Source organism: Strix uralensis, chromosome 2 (assembly GCF_047716275.1).
Source record: "Strix uralensis isolate ZFMK-TIS-50842 chromosome 2, bStrUra1, whole genome shotgun sequence".
NCBI lineage: Eukaryota > Metazoa > Chordata > Aves > Strigiformes > Strigidae > Strix > Strix uralensis.
The window spans coordinates 36,677,229-36,700,045 of NC_133973.1; the positions used below are offsets into that span (position 1 = coordinate 36,677,229).

A 22,817-nucleotide genomic window follows, 5' to 3' on the forward strand; every position below is an offset into this window, starting at 1 on the left:
AACTGAGCAAGTCTGAAAAGGTTGACCCATAAACAAAACATTGTTATCTAAAGTAAATTGGTAAGGGAATAGCAACATAGCTTCTAATTCTTCAAATACAGGACCTTGAACATTCTCATTTGCACCTCAGTGCTTTAGCGTCGTCTTCTAACAGCTGCCTTTGAAACTTTAACTATAGTAAAACCAGAATGGCCTGAAATCAAGCTTGCCTTTAAAAATTACTACCAAATACCTGAGGAAAGACTGAAAGAAAAAAGAATTCTAGGTATTCACAAAAATAAATCAAACCTTGTCCAGCAGCAAGTGGAAGCTGAATCACCAGGAACCTTTGAAGACCCTACCTTCAGAAATGTCTGCTTTCATTTTTGAAACCATGACTTGCCCCTGGTCACAGAATGCCCATTTTCCTTTAGAAGCTGCTGCATACCTTTTCCAATTGCTCGAATGACTTTTTCTTCTCTGTTGCATAAAGATCACTCTCTTCTTCCCCTTTTGCAACTCGATACTCTTCCTGCTTCCTACAAGAAAGTAATGAAAAGCTAATTCTGTATCTGACAATGATGAAAAGTTAAATGATCCCTTCTCTTTAAAGGATCTATCTAAAAAACCCTAACACCTAATTCCATTACATTATTAATTTCAGATGTTATTATTGCTCAAACACCTATAACATATGTCCTCTCATTTCCAGATAAAGAAGATGGATATTAAGAAAATCTTCCTTGCAAATATCAGAATACAATTTTTCATATTTTTAAGCCACATTTTTCCCTTTGCAATCATTCTACCTCCCAACACCAGAAAAGCTCTTTAAAAACTTCAGAGATGTGGCAGCACATACAGCTCTACCATTAAAAAAACCCACATAGCTATTGATATTAATTCTCCTTTTCACAGATGCACACTGATAGTACTTTTGAAAGCAGCTGTTTTAGCCTTTCAAGTGCTCAGTGCTGCTTATGGTCATAACAGGATTACCCCCATGGAGTCTCACAAAAGTACAATCTCTCCAAACTCTTTCATGTAAATGAATTTAACCTATACCCCTTTATTTTGGAAAAAGCAAGAATCTAGGCAATCTAGCTGTCCTTTAAGATGGGTTAAAATATTGAAGTATGGGAGAATCATTCTCTATTAAACTAGAGAAACTTCCATTTATTTTTGTTGAATGGGACTTTACAATTAAAGGTTTTTAAGCACAGCTGACCATAACACTCAACTATTTCAATCTGTGCCACCTATCTATTTTAGCTTAGGTCTAATAGCACTAGATTTAGAAAAAAACAACACTATATGTTCTCTCTAGTCATATCTGCAGCAGCCCAGTACGCTGTCTACAGACCTGAGTAAGCTTGGTGGTATTTCTGGTACAACAACTCTTCGTCTCCAAGCCTGGAGGTCTCGCTCAGTAGCCATCTGACTTCGTGGAGCATTCTGATGCATCTGACGCACACCTTCAACTTGCCCACTACGTCGCAGACCAATGTTGGGAGGAGACTGGATGTCAAAACTCGGTCTTCTAAAAGCTAAAATATACAAACAAAAACATTTCCAGACTACACAGAATTGAAACCCTGGGGTTTTTTTACTACAAGATAAAAAATTAACACTTTACATATTTTTATCTCCATGATTGTAAGTATATGACTAATTATCACCTTCAGGAAATTATGTGTCTTGTAGAAAATACAGTGAGATTACACATATATTTTTTAAATCGTTATTTCTACTACTATTTTCATACTACTACTACTATTTTAATACAGTGAAAGGAAGTATAATGTGACAGAGGTGTTTTTCTGAACTATTTCAGGCAGCTCCAAGGCTTAGCGAGGTTCTAAAAAGCACTTTCCCTGGAGCTGAGCTTACATAATTAAAACTACAAGGACACAGATCAGAAGAGTGTTTGCTTTAAATCTATGAAGAAGGAAACCCAGTTTGAATAATGGCAAAATACTTATTTTGCAAACTTGAAAGAAGAAGAAACGTAGCTCCTGTAAATGTTGAGTACTCTACAAATATTATTAAATATGTAGCACTCTACAAGAAATACAATTAATGTTCTTCAAAAGGAAAAGCGAAAGGCTTTGTTTTGCAATTTAATCACAGTAGTAGCAGTATTTTAATGAATAAAAAGATTGTAACCAGATATCAATGTTAAGGGAGTCTTCGTCTCCAAAAATCTCGTTGAAATATTTCACACAGCGTAATAAAAATGGAGATAGAACAATTACCTAAGAATTTATCAGCAAGTACTAACCTCTTCTAGGTGTTCCTTCCCCATTTTGTGGACCACTTGAAGCAGATTCTTGATCGGCTGCAGTTCTTTGATCTTGTTGTAGTTGTAATTGTCTAATCATGCCATCAAGAATGCTGGGCTCCAAGCCTTGTTCATCCTGATCAACTGTCTGTTGGCCTATAACTTGTTCAACCACTTCTCCATCACCTTGCAAGTGTAATACAAATAAAATGAATGGGTTCAGTTAACTATAGCATATTCTTTAATCTCATCCTTCAAATCATAGTGAGATACATTCTACAACCAAACACAATGAGAACCATTCTTGAAATGATTCCAATTGCTTATTCCAAATAAGACGTTTAAGGAGTCTACAATCCAAACACAGCTTGTGCACGTTGGTGCCTGTAGAAAATAAAAGACAACATCCATTTGAACATCCGATTTTTTTTTTCTTGTTTAAAATTGTGTTCACTGTGGGACCTCGCAGCATCTTTACTGAACATAAATACCCAATAGTTACCGTGTGAGAAAACAAAGGTATTTTAAAATATCACCTATGTCGTATCTACTCTGTTCCCATTCAGAATTACTACAGTATCTCTAACTTCTGGATGTAGGTCTTTATCGATACTGTTCTTACTTGTTGCTACATATCCAAGTTGAGGAATCAAATGTTCATCTGCACAGTTCTCTCTTCCTGGCACCAATCTTTGATATTTTGTTGGATGAGGGTTTCCATCCACATCTACTAAGAAGGGAGGGGGCATGAGATGTGGAGCCTGTTGAGTTTGCTCATCTAGGACGTAATTGTTAGAGTCTCGAATAAGTGGCCGATAGTCAGTGTGGAAGAACATTTGATCAGGAATCTAGAAAGAAATGAAGTTTTTATGTTATCGATTTGAAAAAAAGAATATGCTAAAGAACAGAGAAGAACAAATGACACTGAAATATCTAAAAATCTCCTTGAAGGTAAAAGAAAGGGCAAGTTCCCAATAAGAAGAGTTATGCATAGCTACAATTAACCTATATGGGTGTTGCAGTACTCTCATTTTTGATGGTGCTTTTGCAGGCAACAAAATGCTTTTAGAAAAAAATAAACCGAGGTAACTTAAAGCAGAAACACTGGTTTACACTTAGAATTAAAAATATTTTACATCTCATTCTAATTTTTTCCACATAATTAAGAAGTTTCCTTGGTTTCCATGCAAGGAAATGATTGTCTGAACTTCAACATAAGCTCTCAAAGTTCTTTCTTAATCATGCAGCGTCCACCAGAATTTTTTTCTGCAACTGAAACAGTCTGTTAAATCCATGCAGCTGAAGGAAAACAGTTACACAAGTATTAGATCACAGTCAGAATCCTTGCTTCTAGGAACGATGAGCAAGATGAAGACAAAAAGTTTCAATTTCAGCTAAGAACATAAAACAAGAAAAAAAGATAGTTCTTTAAAATGACAAACATGGAATTATCGTTGCAACTTTAAAAAAATTGAGGAGAAGTGACGAAAAGCATAGGCCAGAACTGCACTTCTGAGATCTATTTTGAAAAACATGTATTTATCAAAACAAAAAAGAAACAGGCTGATAAATGTTTTGCTTTTTGGAATCTATCCCATGCACGTTTTTCTAATATTTCAAAATCCATAGTGTTGGATGAATATTTACTTTTGTTTATTTTAATCAAGCTACTACACTGAATTTGAGTTTCACTAAGGAAAGGCCTAAAGAACTGCAAGTCCTAATAACTGAAATAAACCAGCAAATTATTCTTAACATACAAACAGTCTGGTTTTTTGTTAATTAGGTAGTAGTGCAATAAACTCTGTGCTACATTCCAATCTTTAAACATTAAGCTCTTTTCAGAAATTAAAGTAATTCTGAGGTTGAGCAATTAACATGCAAATTAGCTGGCTGGAAGATGAAAATGTATTCCAGAAAAGTTCTTGGGAGCTACTCCCAAAGGAACGTTAAGACACTGGTTGTTTTTGCTGTGCCAGGACCATACATACAAGAAAACTCACAGACCTCAAGGAACCCGTTATATTTAGATCCTGTACCCATACAAAACTCTTTCTTACATATGACGTTTTAGAGGAGCGAAATGTAACTCATCCAATTCCATTTAGAAGCTTTAATAAACAGTTCTAGTAAAAAGCTGAACTCACCTTTTCATAAGACCTGCTACAGCCAAAACCAAATATCAGTAGATGCCCATGAGAATCTGTACATGCAAAATGCTGCCCATCAGGTGAAAATTTACAGTCAAAAACAGCACCGTGCCCTTGGCCTTCAATCTAGATTGAACGAAAGAAACAAAAGACTGACAAAATTTTTTTTGAGCAAACAATAATACAGCATCAAAAATTAATTACTCTGTTAAAAGCACTCATGTACCTCTTAAATACCGCCATTAAAGCACAAATAATCTTGTTACTTCAGTTTATTTACTTTCCCCTTGACATGTGAATTTAATTTCATTTTGCTCAATTTCAAAGGTGCACTAAAGGATACAGAAACTTACTGTTAAGGAAACAAAAGCTTTTTGAGGCTTTTTAGCTGTTAGTATACTGCTTAAAAGTAAATTGCAGCTAATATATACTGATTTTGTTAAACCACTTTCAAGAAAAGCATAGGGAATCTTAAAGCTAAATTAAAAATCCCCACTTTTGACTGTAACCAGAAAGAAAAATTTTAAAAATTAGTATGAACATTGCATTGTAACTTAAGTCTTGGTGAAAATAATCTATTTTAAAGTGTTAATCATAAGCTGTCAAATGGAGCAAATGTCATGGCAGCTCTCAAGAACTGCACCAATCCACTAACGCTTATGGTAATATCATCATTTTTAAGCCAGTTGTGAATACAAATATTTGTCCATAAGACTCTTGAAATGATGGTTTAAAACAGGACCCTTTCAGTCTTTTAGATGGCACCTCATCACAATTAAGGAAAACAGTTACTATGAATGAGGTGCAAGAAGATCTTTAGTAACAAAAAGTGGAAAAACCCCGGTGTCAGCTATTCACAACACCTCACAGACCAAGAAGTCCTGATCAACAGGTGAAGTCTGAAGAGCTCAGACAATGACTACAATGAAAGTAAAGTCTTGCTCTGCTCCCCCACACCTTGCTTTCCTCACACCCAACTGCAAATTCTCAATCGACCTTCCTTGTCTCAGAAGCTTATCAAGACCTCCCTGACCGAATTCAACTCGGAAGCCCTACAGGGAAGCAGCCACGGAAGGAAGTCAGAAATACTTTTGCAGATGATCAGTGAACTGACTCAGCTTAGTAAAAGGTCCAGTGAGAGGCATCTGATTCAAGGCAGAGAATGGAAGTGGGCAGCTGGAAGCACACAAGGGAGGTAATCCCAGCCCACCTTTTCTGCCACATTAAACTGTTAAAACTGTCTCCTGGTCACTTTGCACCTACAGTTACAATAACCAAGAAATTAAAAGGTAAAAACTCTAGAGAAAAAACAAACTCATAAATTTTGCTGGTTTGGGATGGTTTGAGTTTTTTTTTTTTCCCCAAAAAGGTGCAGGGAGTGTGCATGTTGGTGAAGATTCCTTCAGCTAGTACGTGAAGACACTGCTGTGTGTTGAGAAAAAAAATGGAGTTTAAAAAAGTCTTACCATGTTAAAATAATGCTTTGTTTTCGTGCCTTTGGTAATGTCCCATATAAAGATGTTGCCATCATGACCTGCAGACAACATTATCCTGGAATCAAAAGGATGGGTCTCCAAGACAAATACTTCATCCGCATGCCCCTAGAATTTAAAATTGCACGTGATGTGCAAACAAGAGGACATAAATCCACATCAATAGGATATTTACAGTAGAGCCTAAAGCACTGCACTATCCTTTCCTCACACTCAGACTTCTGGAAAATTAGACCCCTACAAGCTGCCTCCAAAAATACAAGGACTTTTATAAATTCCACGTATTTACAGATTCCATATCTGGACTGGTACCTGTGGCACATAAATAGGGGAAAACCCCAGGCAGCCAGAAAGACTTTATCATTCTAAATTTAATAATTTTCTAGATTCAAGCAAGAACTCTAGAAATACGGAGCTTTTGCCAAAGGACAGTGAACTACTCAACGGGCAAGTATGTTACTGACAAAGTTTTATTTATTCTACAGGAGAGGCAACTTCTACACAGCAGCTAGGGAAAGGATTGTTCAAATGCAGGAGGAAGCAGCTAGCTTTGGTTAAAAAAAAACCAAGAAACACTACACTTGCTTTATCATTCATATAGAGCTTTCAAGACAAATCAGATCTAACTATGAACTCAGCATGCACAAGTCACTGCAATTCTAGGAAGACCATCTACTTCAAAAAGCAAGTGAAATTACATACCACCAAGTCATGAAGCAACTGCCCTGTACAGGAATTCCAAACTTTGAGCAGGTGATTATTCACAGCCGTAACGACATAGTTATCATTCTGGTTCCAAGCTATCATGGTTACTTTAGGCTTCATAAATTTGTCTTCTTCTGAACATGCATCACTATTTTCAAGAGTTGAACAGGCATGAGATATTTTTAATTAGCCCATTTCAATCTCAAAATACAGAAAAATAACCTGTTTTCCCGTGTTAATAATCAGACAAGGAAAGGGAAGTTAAGAATTAAATTTGTTTGAAACTTTTGTCCATAATCTTAACTCTTTTTGGAGCAACAAACTATAAAGCAAATCTGGATTTCCAGCATACTTATTTCCCAGGACATGATAACCTCCTTCATATTTGAGATGCAAGGCAAAAAGGCTTTCCTTTCTCATGGAGTCTTGTCTCTTCTACAATTAGGCATAAGATAATTCCTTTAAAAATTTGAACTTTTTACAGTCAACAGCTTTCCAGCTGTTTCAGAAGCTAACCTCTACATTAACTAAGCATTTTTTTCTGATTCCCAACATAAATATATTAAAGATAGATTGAGTTTAATACAAAATATTATTTCCTCATTTCTCTCCCTAAAATACAGTTATAGGATACTGTAACACTCCCCCTCAGCATCTCAATCAACTGAAGAAACAAGCTTTCTTTGAAACATACACAGTAATATCTATATTCCACATCAACTAGTAGCCTCTCTTACAAAGACTCTCTCTCAGTTATACACAGCTACAATTGTACATATTAACACAGAAAGATGCCACAGTCAAATCTCAAATATTAATACCTCCTCCTTTCCTAGTAAAACCAATTTTTTTTTTTTGCCATGGCTGCATCACAAGAAGAGCTTGCAATCATCATCCAATCAACTAGTATACCCAAGGTTTGTTTTTTGTGTTTGTTCCCCCCCATTCGATCACCTACAAATTAATTTCTGCTTAGTGTCTACAAAAGTTGACTAAGCATTCTGTACTACTGTAAATCATCCACGCTCCAGGTTTGTCTAGTGCCATGTAATATCCTGATCTTCACCTGTCATGACATTATTCAAACTGTGCGCCACTAGCACATTTCATTAATACACTTCTAACAAGTACAAAAGAATATATGAAAACAGCAAAATCAGTCCTTGATGAAACCCACCTATTGCCTGTCACGACCTCTCCTGGAAGGAGGTTACCATCTACCTTATTTTTACTAATCCAGAAGTGTTTTTCCTGTGACATGTCAGCTGTCTGACTGAAATCCAAATAGAGAAGATCTACTGCACTTTCTGTTAACTTTTTTCCTTAACGAAGGAAATGTATATTTATATAGCTTTCAAATGTTCACTGTGCCAAATTAAATACATTTTTTCAAGCACAGACTACAATTTAGCAAGTTATTACATCACCAGAACACTCATTCACCCCCGCCCCCCAAAGATCACACCACTTGATCACAGTATTGCTAAGGCTTGCTCTGGTTTGACTGTAAGTAAGCGTGCTTGATGAGTTTTTCGAACTTTGACTTTACACAACAGATTGAAAAGACAACGCTTTGCATACCCTGGTAATCGATCTGACATATCCAACAAAATACTCCTCCATTCTGCTTGCTCAAAACGCCAGATTCGAGCTGTTCCATCTCTACTGCCACTTATGAACCTTGAAGAAGTTTTAAAAGATAGTTAATCCATCTTCAAAACAATTTGCTTTAAAGTATATTCAGAGTTACACACCACCACAATTTAAAACATTACAATGGAAGACTGATAGAAGTGAAATCTTCAATTTGTGAGCAAGGGAATTCTTTAGTTACATGTCCATTAACTCTCTTTCCAGAAGCCCAGGAAAGAGTTTTTGTGAACCAAGAAACTGAATAAAGTTGTCAAAACACATAGAACAGAGAAGCAAGTTCCAAAGTTAAACTTAATTCATAACTTCATCCTCAACTCCTTCTCAATTACAATACTTGAATGAAGTATTTTAAGTAATCCATTCTGAAACTGTGGAGTATCAGATACTGAAGGCAAGAACAGATCAGCACAGCAAAACCTGAGATGTTCCCACCCGCTACTGTGCATAGAAGAAAAGGCCACCAGTGGTTTACGTTAAGATACCAAGGTGTAAACCACAGCAGTTCAGGCTTCTATTTCACGAACTGCTGAACTATCAATGAAGCAGAACGGAAATTCCTAAAGAGAGGAATTGACACACTAAGACATCGAAAGATGATATCCCTAGTCCACAAATCACAATCCTGAGAAAGACAGTTGACGCACTGCCCAAAGAAAAAATTTGCATGCTAGGTATATCATGACTGTGCTTTAATTCGCTATGATTCATTTTAGTAATAATTACAAATCTTAAACATCTTCCACAGAAAGTGTCACCAAGAAAAAGAGCAGAAGTTTTGCCTTTTTGTTTTCTGGTACTGCATTGAAAAGTGATCCATGCAGGCAACATGGACGGACCAGTGCAATGTGATGGCCCCAAATACAAGTGTAATTGTAGAAAAACACATTTAAAGGGAAGACAACTACAACTTCCAAACTGAATGTAGATTATTAGTGTTCTTAGTCACAGTTATCTGGCTTTCAAGAAGAGAAAAAACACAATAAAAATAAAGCTGCAACTTATGGTTGCAGATGTAAGTCTACCCTGAAGGGTAAAATTCCCATCTTCATTAGTGATGGGCCAATCAGAGATCAATTTTGACTCCATTCTGTACTGAAAGTATGGGTAAAATTTTACAAATGGAGTTTACACAACGCTTCCCCTCCCCCACAAATCAGCTGTAAGATTCTGTCAAATCCGTTTCCTTAAAAAAATAACAGTGGGCTAGAAGAAAATGAAAAATATTAAAACTTATTTTTGACCATTTGCATTGCATCTTCCCATTTCCTATTTTGAAACAATACTGCCTGAAACTGAAAGGAAAGGAGGGGCAAGAGGACATTTACAAAGCCATGAATACACTGGGTACGTTAAAAAGTGGTAACATTCCTTCAGGCAAACAAAAACCCAGCCAGTCCAAAGACTGTTCGAAAAGCTCTCCTGGATTAGGCCAAATTTCCCCTTGAGTTCTAAATAAGTAGAATTTCCTTACTGGAAACCCCCAGGTGAGAACAATGATACGTTCTTAGTGCCAAAATAATGTATTATTTGTTCACATTTGAGCATCTTTCAACATACCTATCACCACTGTTAGAAAACTGAATGCTGTCAACTTTGTCCTGTAAGAAAAAGCGCAGTTTGTTAGAAATTATATTTTTAAACAGAAGTACAATTTTGACAACTCTGAGCTTAGTAAAATCTGAAACAAAGGAAAAACTGCATAGTTTCTAGCAGTTTTAACTGCAAGGTGAACCAAGTCCAACAAATACTTACCAGAATTCACTAACCATTAATGCATTTAAAATGCAAGTTTTCCAAAAAAAAGTCCAAATTAAATTTGAAGGATTGACAGATGAAATAACTGCCCATTAATAATTTGGCAGCCAATTAACTCATGTTTGAATATATATTTCCAATATCCTAAGCCAGCTACCACTGAGAGGAATGTTGTTCCCACTCCTACTTACACATTCCTTAAAGAAATACACAATTTTCATTATTATCACAATAAAAACTACAGGAAAAGCAGATAGCACACTCAGTTTATCTTCAGAGCTGAAAGTCTTCTCTACATAGAAAATACTTATTGATCAAGGCTTATCACTAACACAAATGGTTAAAGTCAGATTCGGTATTAAAGAAAACATATTAAGGCAAAGAAAATGAAGATGACTATTTTAAGAGCTGTCCCTGAAAGAGCTTTAAGGGTTCAACCAAATCTAATTTCTCAAAACTGCAGATTCTTTGTGCATTGAGTGCTGAAAAAAGTGACTCAACCTTCAGCACATGAATGTAAGCCAAATTTCCCTTAGATTCCTTAGAAGACAAGAGTCTGCTAGACCAAGGTACACAAATAAAAAGTTAGAGTATTTTATCTAAGAAGTTCTTTTCCTAACAGGTACCAGTTACATCACGAAAGCAAGTAAAACACAGAGAGCACACATTACATAAAGCACATGGCAAAACAACACTGAACTAGCAAACTGACTTACTACTTAGGAAGTATAAAACAGCTTGCCCTGAAGACATGAATAATGGTTAAGATGAACAGAAGTAAAATTCTGGAAACTCAGTCGTATTTAAAGATTTAACACAAGAGGTGTCAAAATGGTAAATAACTTGAGTAATGAAATCCACATGCTCAGCCTATGTACTTCCTGTATACAGCACATAATACGTGGGTGGCTAGGCACGCTTGCATCGGAGAGAAGCAACTGAATAAACCACATGCTTTAAAATTAGAGAAATGTATGACATCCAGCTGAAAAGACAGAATTCTAAGTATCACCTTAATACATTCCAGCCTTTAAAATGGTCAACTCACATTGAGATGACTGGCCGAAATTCTGCAGAAGTTCTAAAAATATTCAATAAAAGAACATTGCTACAAACCCACTAACATTAACTTGTAACTTCAATAGTGCCTGAAGTGACTAATTATTAAATTTAACAATCTTACTTACAGCATGACTTTCCAACTCAGCTATTTTCTCAGGTGTTTCAGAGCCAAAAAAATACATCCTGATGACATGGTCAGTGCTGCCAGTTGCTAAAAACATACCTCCTGTAAAAATCAAGCAATAATTAAGTTGTTGCATAAGAAATTAAAACAGATCACCAACATTTCTCAGATGCCTAGTTTAAAAAAAAATAATCTGAAGAGTGTCACGGTTTTTATGCTCTTCCACTGATATACAGATGTGGAAGGAAATCTCCCTCTTGCTTCAGAGAGCTCTCAGCCACAGTTAAAATTAATAGTCATACTCAGTGTCACAAAGTTTTTAAAATATGTAACTAAGGGAATGCTGAAACATCTAACAGGAACTAATTGGGCGCAGAAGCCTCCGATTATTGGGAATATGGCTACTCATCATCAGAATTGTCAATAGACTTTCACTGTAGCATGTTTCATTTGTGGCACATGAATTGCTTCAGAACTAGGCAGAAGCATAAGTAAACCAGTGTAAGTACACCAGTATTTAGCTGTGGCGGCAGCAATACTAAGACCTGCCTCTTGGCACCTGTCAAAAAAAAGAAAAAAAAACCCCAAAAAAACCAACAACCAAACAAAACCTCAAAAAACCCCAAACCCCAAAACAACCCAGGGCTATATCCTAACAATGTTAACAAGCTGCACTTTGATTTGTATTTTATTTCTGAAATTCCCAGGTTTCTTCTAATATTCATGCTATCTGGTACCAGTAAGCTTTCCCAGAAGTCACCCACATGTTCAGAATGAAAGAAGACTACAAGGCAGAAGTGAAGCACGTTTATAGATACATTTGTGTATTCTTAAGAAAGAAGGAATCTTTATGGCTATCCCTACATACAACTGGCACAGAATGAGGAGCTTCTACTATTGGCAGTAACCACTTCGACTGCTGTTGACATAATTTTGCAAGTCCCTGACATTATACTAAGGGATTAAACAAAAAAACAGTAAAGTTGGATAAAAAGTAAACAAGCATCAGGTGACTTTTACTTCTGTAAACTCACCAATGGCAAAAGGAAAACAGTATCACACAGTCTTGCACTGTTAGCTAAGGCAAGTCTTATTACTTATGTCATAGGCTAACAATACACGTATATACAATTATTTACTACACAGCTGCTGTTTTTGTGTATTTTAAAGCCATCACAACCAGAGTATTTCAATAACTACTTATGAGTAAAGAAGAGAAATTACAATGCTAAACTCAATCTGTACATGACTTACCTACACTGAACGAGGAACAAAGCATCTGAACCCCTGGCCGAGGTTTCTCTGTGAATTTCACCGGCCGATTGCTTAAAAAGAAAAGATGCTTGAAACAGGACACACCACGCAAAACTTCACTTTTATCAACATTTCAAAACATGAAAGTATGTTTCTTCAAACATTTACATAGCAGGTACTTCTTAAATACATCGAGTAACATCTGTAAGTCTTGTGCAGGAGGATGAGCAATAAGGTTTACTTTTCAAAATTACTGATCACACATACACAAATGATATTTGAAGCCCACAGAGCTTATGACTTTTTCTGCAAGATGCTGTTACCTAGCAAGGATAACATGACATGTCAAAGATTGTTTATTCTCTCTCATCCTTCGGGAAGTATGATTAACCCCCTCTTTAACATATCCACGAAGCACTGAACTCTTGCCCTCACATTACAAACCACCAACAGTACATGAAATAAGGCCTACCAAATACCATTACTACAGAATGCTGTGCAAAATCATAAAATTTTATAGAAGTAAAAGTTTTGCAACACTGTGCACACAGTGATTTAAGACTGATTTCCTGTTCTGCAAGTCATGTACATGCTCTTGCAGCTGACATGGCCATAACCTCACAGAAAGTTGCTGTTGAGAACTACATTATGGAGAAATGCAGCAAACTGTGCCATTTCTGAGTAGAAACCTACAAAGCTTATTATTCTACTGCTTTTCTGTTTATCAAAGGAATGTTGACACTTTGAATCTAAGAATATGTCTCATGTTTATATGATACACAGTACAGAGATTCAAATCCTAAGAATGCTTTGAGACCTACCAATGCTTAAACCAATTTAAGTCCATGCTTAAACTATTTTAAACAATATTTACATCTCATACAGTCCTCTAAATTAATTTTAGGAGAATAATTAAGGATCCAGTTTAAACACTCTCCTCCTGTAATTTACAGCCCTAAAAGATTCTTCAGATGAATCTACGCCTTCGATAGTTTTTGCTGCAATTTTACTACCTTAAGATCACAAGTCTGAATTAAAAAGCAAAATCATCATCTGCTTTAAGTACTGATTTTTTTTAACTAGCTGCTGTAATGTAAAATGGATTGTTTTATACCAACTACCATTACATGGCACAATACTAGATACAGACTGATCACCTCAGATCTCTTCTTCCCAGTAATAATCTGGTTTTTTTGTACAGATAAACAGCAATCACATACAGAACATTTAAAAACTATCCTGAACATACGCTGCACGCAAGCTCTTTAAGAGACACCCTAAAACTACAGGACTGTTGAAAACTCAACACAAACAAAAAGCTTTGTCATACTGTTCCAACGTATTTATACTTGCAGCAGTTCTAGCTGTCCTATATTTCTACTTTTAGTGTAGTAAAGAGTTAATATATTTCCCAATTAATCTCCCAGGACAACGGAATAACATATATTTGTAAAGGATATAGTTAGTGATGGTGCTTTAAAATAATTACATAATAGATTATTTCCACAACACTTTCATTATCACAAAAAAATCAAAGTGCTAAAAGCACTTGACTTATTTTTAATCAAGCATAGTATGGCATGGAGTTAATCAGCAACTCATTTACATACTTGAATTTCATGGACTCTGTGTCCCATTGCCAGAAACAAACAGTTCCATCTGCACCAGTAGAGACCATGTATCGCATGGACCCTTTCACCATTGGACTAAACTGAAGAGAAGAAAGTAAGATCAGACACGTATAAGGAGAGATATTTAAAAACTGTTTTATGAACTTCTAAAAGTGTTAACTAAAACCTTGATTTATTTTGGATTTTTCAATTAAAACTCCTAAAGCAGTTCTTGATAGCTGTCACTTTTAATGTTTACAAAATAGTATCTCCTATGCCCTATGGTATATGAGATATATTACTGTGGTCCATGTAACATCAGGTCCTTGCACCTGGACATGAAAAAGTAAGATGTACACTTGGCAAGTTACTTCTTAACCTACTAACAGCAACCACAAAGTACTTTTCTTCACAAACAGAAAATAAGGCACTAATCTTCCTTTTCAAGAAGTTGTAACGCAAAGACAGAAGGCTCTACTGGTGTAGAGCATTCATGTAACTGTGTTTTGCAATTTCAATAAGCAACCAAGAAAACTGGTTACTTCTTACCAATATGATAACTAGCTAATCTTAGGGTGTCCCCTCAATCTAAATCCTACTACTAAAGCAGAACCTTAACTTTTCAAATTAGGTACCACAGCATCTTTTTTTTGCCCAAATTATTTCTTGTTTTCTACTATTCGATTAAAACGCCTTCAAACTTTCCATACCACACTGTCCACCGAAACTTATCTTTGAGTTTCGTGGACTGGCTGCTCCTTATAATCCACCTATATTCTTCATTCTTCAATATAAAGAAACAATTAAAAAAAAAAATACCTGTAATGAGGTAATGGACCCTGTGTGTCCATGGAGGACCGCAACTGGTGCACAAGTTCTCAGACACCACACTCTGATCATTTTATCACAGCTTCCAGCTGCAATCATAGTGTTTTCATAATTGACAGCCATGTCAGAAATCTCTGCTGAATGTCCTCGTAATGTGGCAAATAATCTGCCATTATGAGTTGACCAAATCTTTACCAAACAGTCATCTGAGCCCTAGAAAGAAATATTTATTACGCTCAGCAAGGATTTTCAAAGACATTCCTTTAAAGAACCTAACTATGTTTTTCCACAGCTTGGTAAATTACACTTCTATTTAAAACTGTACATGCTACTTAAACTGAAAGAAATAAAGTCATTTGACCAACATTAAAAAAACCAAAATGTTAACTTACGGTTCAGGATTACACTGCAATCACCACAGATCTGTACCACAGAATGCAAACAGTCTGGAATAAGTTTGAGGGGATTCCTTACAGCAATGGCAAGGGTCAATGAAAGTACTGTTCTGTAAAAGCAATCTCTCCTCTGCCACTTCATAAAGAGTATGAAACATGCTTAACATCCAACTACATCACTGCATAAAACACCCACGTCAGTGTCAACACCTGACCAGATACTAAGTACAACAATTTCTTGCATGGTTCCAACCTTTAGTTAAGTCAAGTATTCTACTTGAGCACAGCAACGGAGCTAATCAGCTACATTTTAACACTACTGATATCTACCTCCAGAAGTTTTAGCATAACATGTATTTCAAGTTCTTTTCCTTCCATCAATCTAGAATATTCAGATTTGGATCTATTTCATCAACTCACAGTAAATATTCTATGTCCAGTCCTATCGAATGCAACACAATATACAGAAGAAAGATGGCCAAGAATCCGTCTGTGCATCTTGACATGCTGATACATACTTCCTGGAAATGAAGTACTGAACTTTGCATATCCAGTTAATTGTTTTGCTCGATGTACTTCCACTAGAACACAAAGAAATCAAAGATTGAACATACTGATGTTTAAAACAGGTCTATTCTAAAACATTATTTTGTTTAACTTTCATAAATATGTTACTTAAGGACTTAATAAAAGTGACTTTCAGATATCATGAAGTCAGGTTTTTTTGTATTTCCAATTTTTTCTATGTATAAAACCAAGACAGTATTTTAAACTTGATCCAATCAAAACTTCAGTCTCTAAATAGAAGTGGTAAATGTTATCTTTATTTTCCCTTGGCTTTCTATACCTTAAATCATACAAGAGTCCTATCCAAAGCAGAATGATTTGCATTTTCTGCACGTTTATCTACCTGATACAGGGGCTTTATAAAAGAAAAAGATGTCATCTAGAGGCTACTGTCTCTCTAGTGCTGTGAGCAGACTTCTGTACCCAGTACATAACTCCAGTCAAGTCATACGGCGTTCTCCAGGTAAGCCTCCAGACCCAGTTCTGAGGTGCAGTTTTCAGCGTTCCAGTATCAAGATACACATTGTGTGCTCACAGCAGCAGTGATTAGTGTTGAGAAGAGCTTACCAAGATTCGGTGGTGTGCCATAGTTCACAGGCATTTCAGGAGGTCTTCCTCTATGAAGAGCAGCAAACGCAGAGCCCTTCCAAACAGTGTTCCTGCAATCTTTAAAACCAAATGGTTGAAGTTATGTAAGTATGCAAGTATATGTTAAAAACATCAAGAGAGCTGCAGTTCCAAAACACAGTAAAGAACGTATCTATAAGTGGTCTCAAACACAGTATTCAAACAATTGTTCCTATTGAAAAAAACAGGAACATCAAATGCCCCAGTACTTTTCACAAACAGTGTAGCATCAGAGGAGAGAAAAATCCATTTAATATAGTAAGAAAAGGAGGAAAAAAACCCAGCAAAACCAACCAAACTTTGAAATTCCTTCTAAATGATGATGCCCCTGCAGTTCACGTAACACAAAAGCGAACTTTTCGACTGAATTTTTCCTATTCACTCTTAATGTAAAGCATTTAAGATTTTTAACATTTTCATAAGTATTTATTCATGAGTATTGTAAATATTTATTGAATATTTATTAGTATAAAATTATTTAGCTAGATGATCTCAAGAGGTCCCAACCTGACAATTCTGTGATTCTTAAAAAAAAAAAATTACCACACTGACAGTTATTTTGACACATGCATTCTGAAATAATTGCAATCCTAATTTTCAGGATAGAACCGTCACTGTCATCCAGTGTGCATCCTTTAAAGCAGTTAGGACAGATAACTGAAAGCACAATGGCATCCCACAAACCAGTCCCACATCACAGCATCTACCTATCCAACAGAACTTCAAAGAAACACGTGAACACCTCCCTCACAGAAACATTCGAAGAGATCAAGTCTAAAACTAAAATCGACTCTATCAAATAAAGTATGTGCTTATGCATTGCCAACCATTCCCTTTAAGTTACGCGCAAGGACTTTCTTCCTGCGTATCTACAGAACTCACAAGTACTTGTTTTGATGCTATTTGCATTAACCAAGAAAACTTTCAGAAAACTGGCCTCACATTTGCACTCAACCAAGCACAAGAGCTACTGCATTCAAAACCAGTGTGGGCCAATATACTACTGGGAGTGTCCGGAGATGTTAGAGAAGTAGCACCTGTGTCCTGATGATTCATTATATTGCAGTAACACTAAAAACTGGCCATGTTCACCAGCCTCAGCACTCAAGAGTAACAATAATTCTTGTGATGCAACTTAAAATCTTCTCCTCATAACAATCAATCTATAGCTGTACCCTTAATATGCAGATCACTGGTGTTTTGGTTGATTAAACACAGCACAGAAGTAGTGGGGGCCAACTCTGGTGAAAGCTCACCACTTCTAAGTATTCCAAAAGTCTTCACCATGTACTTATGAAAATGTATCATACCCATTTCAAATAATGAACAAACCATACCTTTTGCTGTACGTAACAATGACTGTCTCCCTGCACCAAGTAAGGAATTCACTCTTGAAATGCTGGGTGGTATCTCCTTGTCCAGTATAGGGCCAATACGCTTGCAAATTTGTAACAAATGGTCTGGAGCCACATGTTTGTTGGACAGCACCTGACAGAAATGTAAGTTTTAAAAATATATATGGTACATCCAGAACAGATGAATCTAAAAGCATCAATATTCATAGATGTCCTAAACACAGTTTAAATATTTTTAAATTCAACTCACTAAACAAAACCAATTCTGTTAAGCTCTGATCTAGTAAATTCAGCGAGTACTCTCCAAGAACAGGAGAGCTGTAGTAAAAATAACTGCAGTAAAATTACTTACTGCACATCAGTATTTTACTACTGAAAGCCTGCAATATTGACACGTATGGCACCCGTTTGTGTGGCACCCTACAATGAGTGTCTTCGCCCCATTCACCCAGCTATTTTTATTGAAAAGAAAAAATAAAATTCAAATGCTCATAACAAGATCATGGAGAATTTTGTTGTAATCAAGCACAGGAATTTATGCGACTAGTACTTCAGTCGCACAGTTCTTGTTCAGTAAACTTCAAACTAGTAGGTTTGAGTACAATCTCTGTGGAAATAGTTTCCTTGAAGAACCAGTACTACATAGCATAAGGCTGCCCTACTTCCTTAAACCAAAAGGATCAAAACAGTCATAGTCCATTCAGGAAGGATCTCATACTATCTACATCTAACAATCTAAAAAAAATACACCCACACATACACTCAGATCTTTCAGTCAAGAACAGATGTGTGTGGTTTTTGATTATTTTGCTCCCCCTCTTCTTTCTGGGAATTCAATGAAAAAAAATCCTTATCTAACTATAAAGCAAATCACAATAATGCAGAAGTTAAATATGCAAAGCAGAGTTTCCACAGACTCGAGTAAAGCAAACCATCAGAATCATAAATTTGAACTATTGGGGAGGTCTGAATCAGCAGGCACAAACAGCCCCATGCTTACTCCACTCTCTGATCTGGCCACGTAAAAACCAGTTAGACCCAGAAGCCACACTGCTACTTCAGCAGCCAGACTATTCCCAGCCAAGACATCCAGGAGAGGCAGAGGGCCACACCAACACAGGTATGTGGCCTCTTGCCCACGTCGCTCAGAATGTAGGCAGAACTAGCTCACGCTTATGATGCTATTCCCTTAGCCTGCATTCCCTTAGCTGACTGAACTTAGATAAGGAAAGTCCTGGCAAGGCTGATCTCATCATCAGAACAGTGGGAATAAAAATACCACATGCTGTCATGTAAGATCTGTTCAACAAAAAGTTGCCCAAACACACACTGAGTATTGCGAACACACGATTTAAGCCATAGCCTAATACTTGTTTTAATAATAAAAACCAAAGTAATGTATAAAGCTTGCAGGGGCATATGTGGTATTCCTGGGCAGGTGGGGAGGTGGTAATATCAGTAAAACAGTTAACATCACCACACAGCCAAATATATCCAAGCAAATCAGCTCATCAGATGCTTCAGGTTGATTATGAGAAATATATTTGGCAGTCCAAAGAATATAAAATGCACTTTTCCATCACTTCTTTATAAATTTTGTCTCTTGAGTCAGTATAGAGCAGTACCAGCCACAACATTTAGGACAGAAAGCTCAGCATACTTTATGCCAAGCATTATAAACCATTTTGTTTGCATGCCATCATCAGAAAGTATATATCCCAAATGCAATCTGCAATAGAAGCATGCATACAAAACCTTGCTATTCATTTCCTTTTTATGTAGTTTTACTCAGATTTTGGAAGGAACAGTTATTTTAAAGTCTTGCTCCAATTCCATGATGAACAAAGAGAAAGAATTGCACCACATGACTGGATTTGTCTGTGATCTCTGCAAATTCAGAGTTAGACCAGCGGGACAAGAGGTTCCCAAAGCCCCTCAAAAGCAGAAACTAAAACCTTCAGAAGATTAATCTGGATATTCTGAAACACTATTACCCTATGGAGAGATTTCTTTTAAATTGTGTAGGAAAAAGAAGCAGCAGCACATACTAAAGAATTAATCTGACAACTGTATATGCATAATAAACACAGTTAAAAAAAACTATACTGAAGTCTGAAGAATGGACATGTGACATCTCCCAACACTGCCACTTTTTGCCAGAAGAACTGGGGTCAGAAAAAAACCCCAAACACTCCTTTTTAAACTTAATGCTACTTTCATGTTTGCTGAATTCAAGTCAGAGCTTGAAAGTATTCCTGTTTAGCAAGACTATGCTTTTTAGTGACTTAAAACATTAATTTAAAACCTCATTTGCTCAACTGACCACACTGCCAAGTAGAAGAAATGGAATCCAGTTTATCATTTTAAGCAGCACTTAAATAATTAAGAAAATTTCGTTCCTTTTCTATGCAAATATCATTCTGAGATCTTCAAGTGTTGGACAAGGGGATTTAACTATAACAATACACAAACCTATGGGTAAGGGAGAATTCAATTAACCTAGAAAGCCTGAATCTTAGGGGGAAAAAAGTAAGAATAAACATCTGTTTAAAGAAAACAAGATCAACTACAATAAAGCAGGATAAAACCACACCGAGCAGATGCCACCAGGCCATCACTTCACAAGATTCAACTGCCAAATATACTTTGCCATTTAAGAAGCAGTAAAATAAAACACCAAGGCAGCTTTCCATTCCAAAATGGATATAAGTTCAAACGTTTAGAGCAAACAACATCAGCTGTGGAAGGCATAAAGTACGTGCTATCGAGAGATCACTCCTGTCTCATATTTAGAAAACAAAGCTATGATCAGTGAGTAGCCAGAGATAAAAAGCATACTCCTAGGCACCAGAACTGCCAACCCTTGATTTCTGAACGGCGATTTCATTTCCTAATCTGTTGAAGGGGACTGATGAAGGAAGCCAACCAGAAAATAAATACCGTCAAATCAAAACGCGCTTAACAAGCCTGCTCATGAACCTCTGAAATGAAACCTTGCTTCAGATTGGTTCTTTCCTATATGTAGGCAGTGGCATGTACCAATGCACAACGCCAAGCTCCACCTCTGCTATGTAAACAATATCCTCAATTTAAAACACCACTTGTGTTTTTGTTAGTCTAATGTAAAGAAATTAAAGGCCTTTTCCAAAATAACTCCAATGCCTTAATAGAGCCGGAATGAAACTGCAAGGTAAAGCTTTGGGCCTACTTCTAAGGGTGAAGTGCCTAACATCAATGTTATCATCCTAATTAGAAGTTTTTTAAAAAAAACAAGTCTCACCAATTCTTCGTAACTTCTATAATGCTCATTTCCTTGCCAATCCAACCTTTTAGGAAGCAACTAAGTGGAGGGGAAAAAAAAAAAAAAGTGGTTAAAGGGGAAGGAAGGATAGATCACATCCAAAACAATGTGTGTTGAGGGGAAAAAGTTGAGACATGGGAGTGGAAGAAACTTGAATGACTTGTAAAGTAAACTTTCGACTACAGCAAGAGAGATGATTTCATCCGAGCCTACACAGACCTGGTGCTGCTCCAGCTCCTGCACCAGCACCTGCAGAGAAAAGGGAAAAAAAATACTGAGTTAGGGACGAGCACGCCTCCCGCTTCTCAAGCGGCTGCTGCCGCAAACGGGCTCGGGAGGGGGAGGAGGAATGGGGGGACCGGCTGTTCACACCTCCCCTTCAATCCTCCTTGCGGCAGCCACCGGCCAGGGGGTCGGAGCCTGTGCGCCCAGGTGAGTGTGCGGCGCCCCCGTACTCACCTTCAGCGCCCTCCTGCAGGGCCCGGTGGTCAGGAACCGGGCTATGAGGAAGTAGAGCTCTGCAAGAGACACGGGGAGAGACGGGGGATGAGTCCGGGGCTGGCTGGGGCGGGGGGGGGGAGCCCCCGGAGTGACTGTAATTCATAATCACGCTCAGGAAGATGGCGGCAGGGAGCGGCGGCGGCACCGGCGGTAGCTCTCGCCCTGGCCCGCGGCCGCTCGCGCCCCGGCGGTTTTACCTGATTCAATGAGCGGCAGGGACACGCCGCCGCCGGAGTTGGAGGAGGCCGGGGGCTCAGCCATGGCGGCCCCAGCCCGGCGGCTGCCGCTCGCTCACTCGCTCGCTCGGCACAGTCGCTGCTGGCGGCGGCCGTTGCTGCCCGGGCAGGGATTAGGGCTCAGGCAGCGCCTGGCGCGGGCAGGGCCCGGCTCGGCATAGCCCTGTCAGCGCCGCCCCCCCCCCGCCGCCGGCCCGCCGCCCCCCCCCCTCCCCCTCCTCCCTCCTCCCCTCCCCTCTCCTCCGCGCGCGGGCGCGAGCCGCCCCCGCCCCCCGCCGGACGCCTGGCTCGCGCTCGCGCTCCGGCTCCGCTCCCCTCCCCTCCCCTCCCCTCCCCCCCCCCGCGCTGGCTCTAGCGCAGCCTCGTCGGCGCCGCCGCCATCGCCGTCGCGCCACCGGCCACGGCGCCGCCGCTGCTGCCACCTGCGCCGGGCACGCCCGGGGGAGGGCGGAGGGAAAAAGTAGTCCCCGTCCCGGGCGTCCGGGGACCGGCGGGAGAGGGTGCGCGTGTGGCCCCGGGAAACGTGCGGAGTGGGGGGAAAGGGGGGGCAGACGGGGGCAGGGAGGGGAGAAGACGCGCCGTGGCGGAACGAGAGGCCCCGGCGCGGAAGGATCGCGCGCGGAAGGCGAGCGGTGACGGCGCTGGTGGGCGGGGCTACTCCGTGAGGGCGGGGGGGCGGTGCTGGCGGCGCGTTCCGGGGCGCGCGGCGCGGCCGGGTGGCCGTTGAGGGCCGGGAGCGCGCGGGCCCGCCGGGCCGGAGATGCGAGTCCCGCAGCTGCCGCCGGTCGCCCCGGGGGCCGCCGCCCCGGCCAGGCCTTCCGCGGCCCTCAGCGCCGCCGGGCCGGGGCCCGGCGGGGACGCGCTGCAGCCCGCGGTGAGGCGCCAAGGGGCGGCTGCGGGGCCGGGCGGGAGGGAGCGGACGCCGCGCGCGGCTCGGGCAG

The 22,817-nt window shown here is 39.0% G+C and overlaps 1 protein-coding gene across 1 annotated transcript in view; it reads right to left on the bottom strand.

The window, feature by feature from the left end:
- The window catches only part of BRWD1 (bromodomain and WD repeat domain containing 1), a 60,436-nt gene extending 38,374 nt beyond the window's left edge, over positions 1-22,062 (bottom strand). Inside the window, exons 1-20 of the mRNA XM_074858357.1 lie at positions 21,838-22,062; positions 21,599-21,657; positions 21,359-21,388; positions 21,119-21,178; positions 17,821-17,971; positions 16,424-16,522; positions 15,710-15,870; positions 14,886-15,107; positions 14,067-14,167; positions 12,457-12,527; positions 11,204-11,304; positions 9,819-9,859; positions 8,190-8,288; positions 6,606-6,756; positions 5,877-6,011; positions 4,408-4,536; positions 2,883-3,108; positions 2,261-2,446; positions 1,343-1,526; positions 428-518 (exon numbers count right to left, since the gene is read on the bottom strand). Coding sequence (XP_074714458.1) covers positions 428-518; positions 1,343-1,526; positions 2,261-2,446; positions 2,883-3,108; positions 4,408-4,536; positions 5,877-6,011; positions 6,606-6,756; positions 8,190-8,288; positions 9,819-9,859; positions 11,204-11,304; positions 12,457-12,527; positions 14,067-14,167; positions 14,886-15,107; positions 15,710-15,870; positions 16,424-16,522; positions 17,821-17,971; positions 21,119-21,178; positions 21,359-21,388; positions 21,599-21,657; positions 21,838-21,901 — 2,361 coding nt within the window. The 5' untranslated portion in view covers positions 21,902-22,062. The remainder of the gene's footprint in view (positions 1-427; positions 519-1,342; positions 1,527-2,260; positions 2,447-2,882; positions 3,109-4,407; positions 4,537-5,876; positions 6,012-6,605; positions 6,757-8,189; positions 8,289-9,818; positions 9,860-11,203; positions 11,305-12,456; positions 12,528-14,066; positions 14,168-14,885; positions 15,108-15,709; positions 15,871-16,423; positions 16,523-17,820; positions 17,972-21,118; positions 21,179-21,358; positions 21,389-21,598; positions 21,658-21,837) is intronic.
- Between the last annotated feature and the right edge of the window lie 755 nt (positions 22,063-22,817).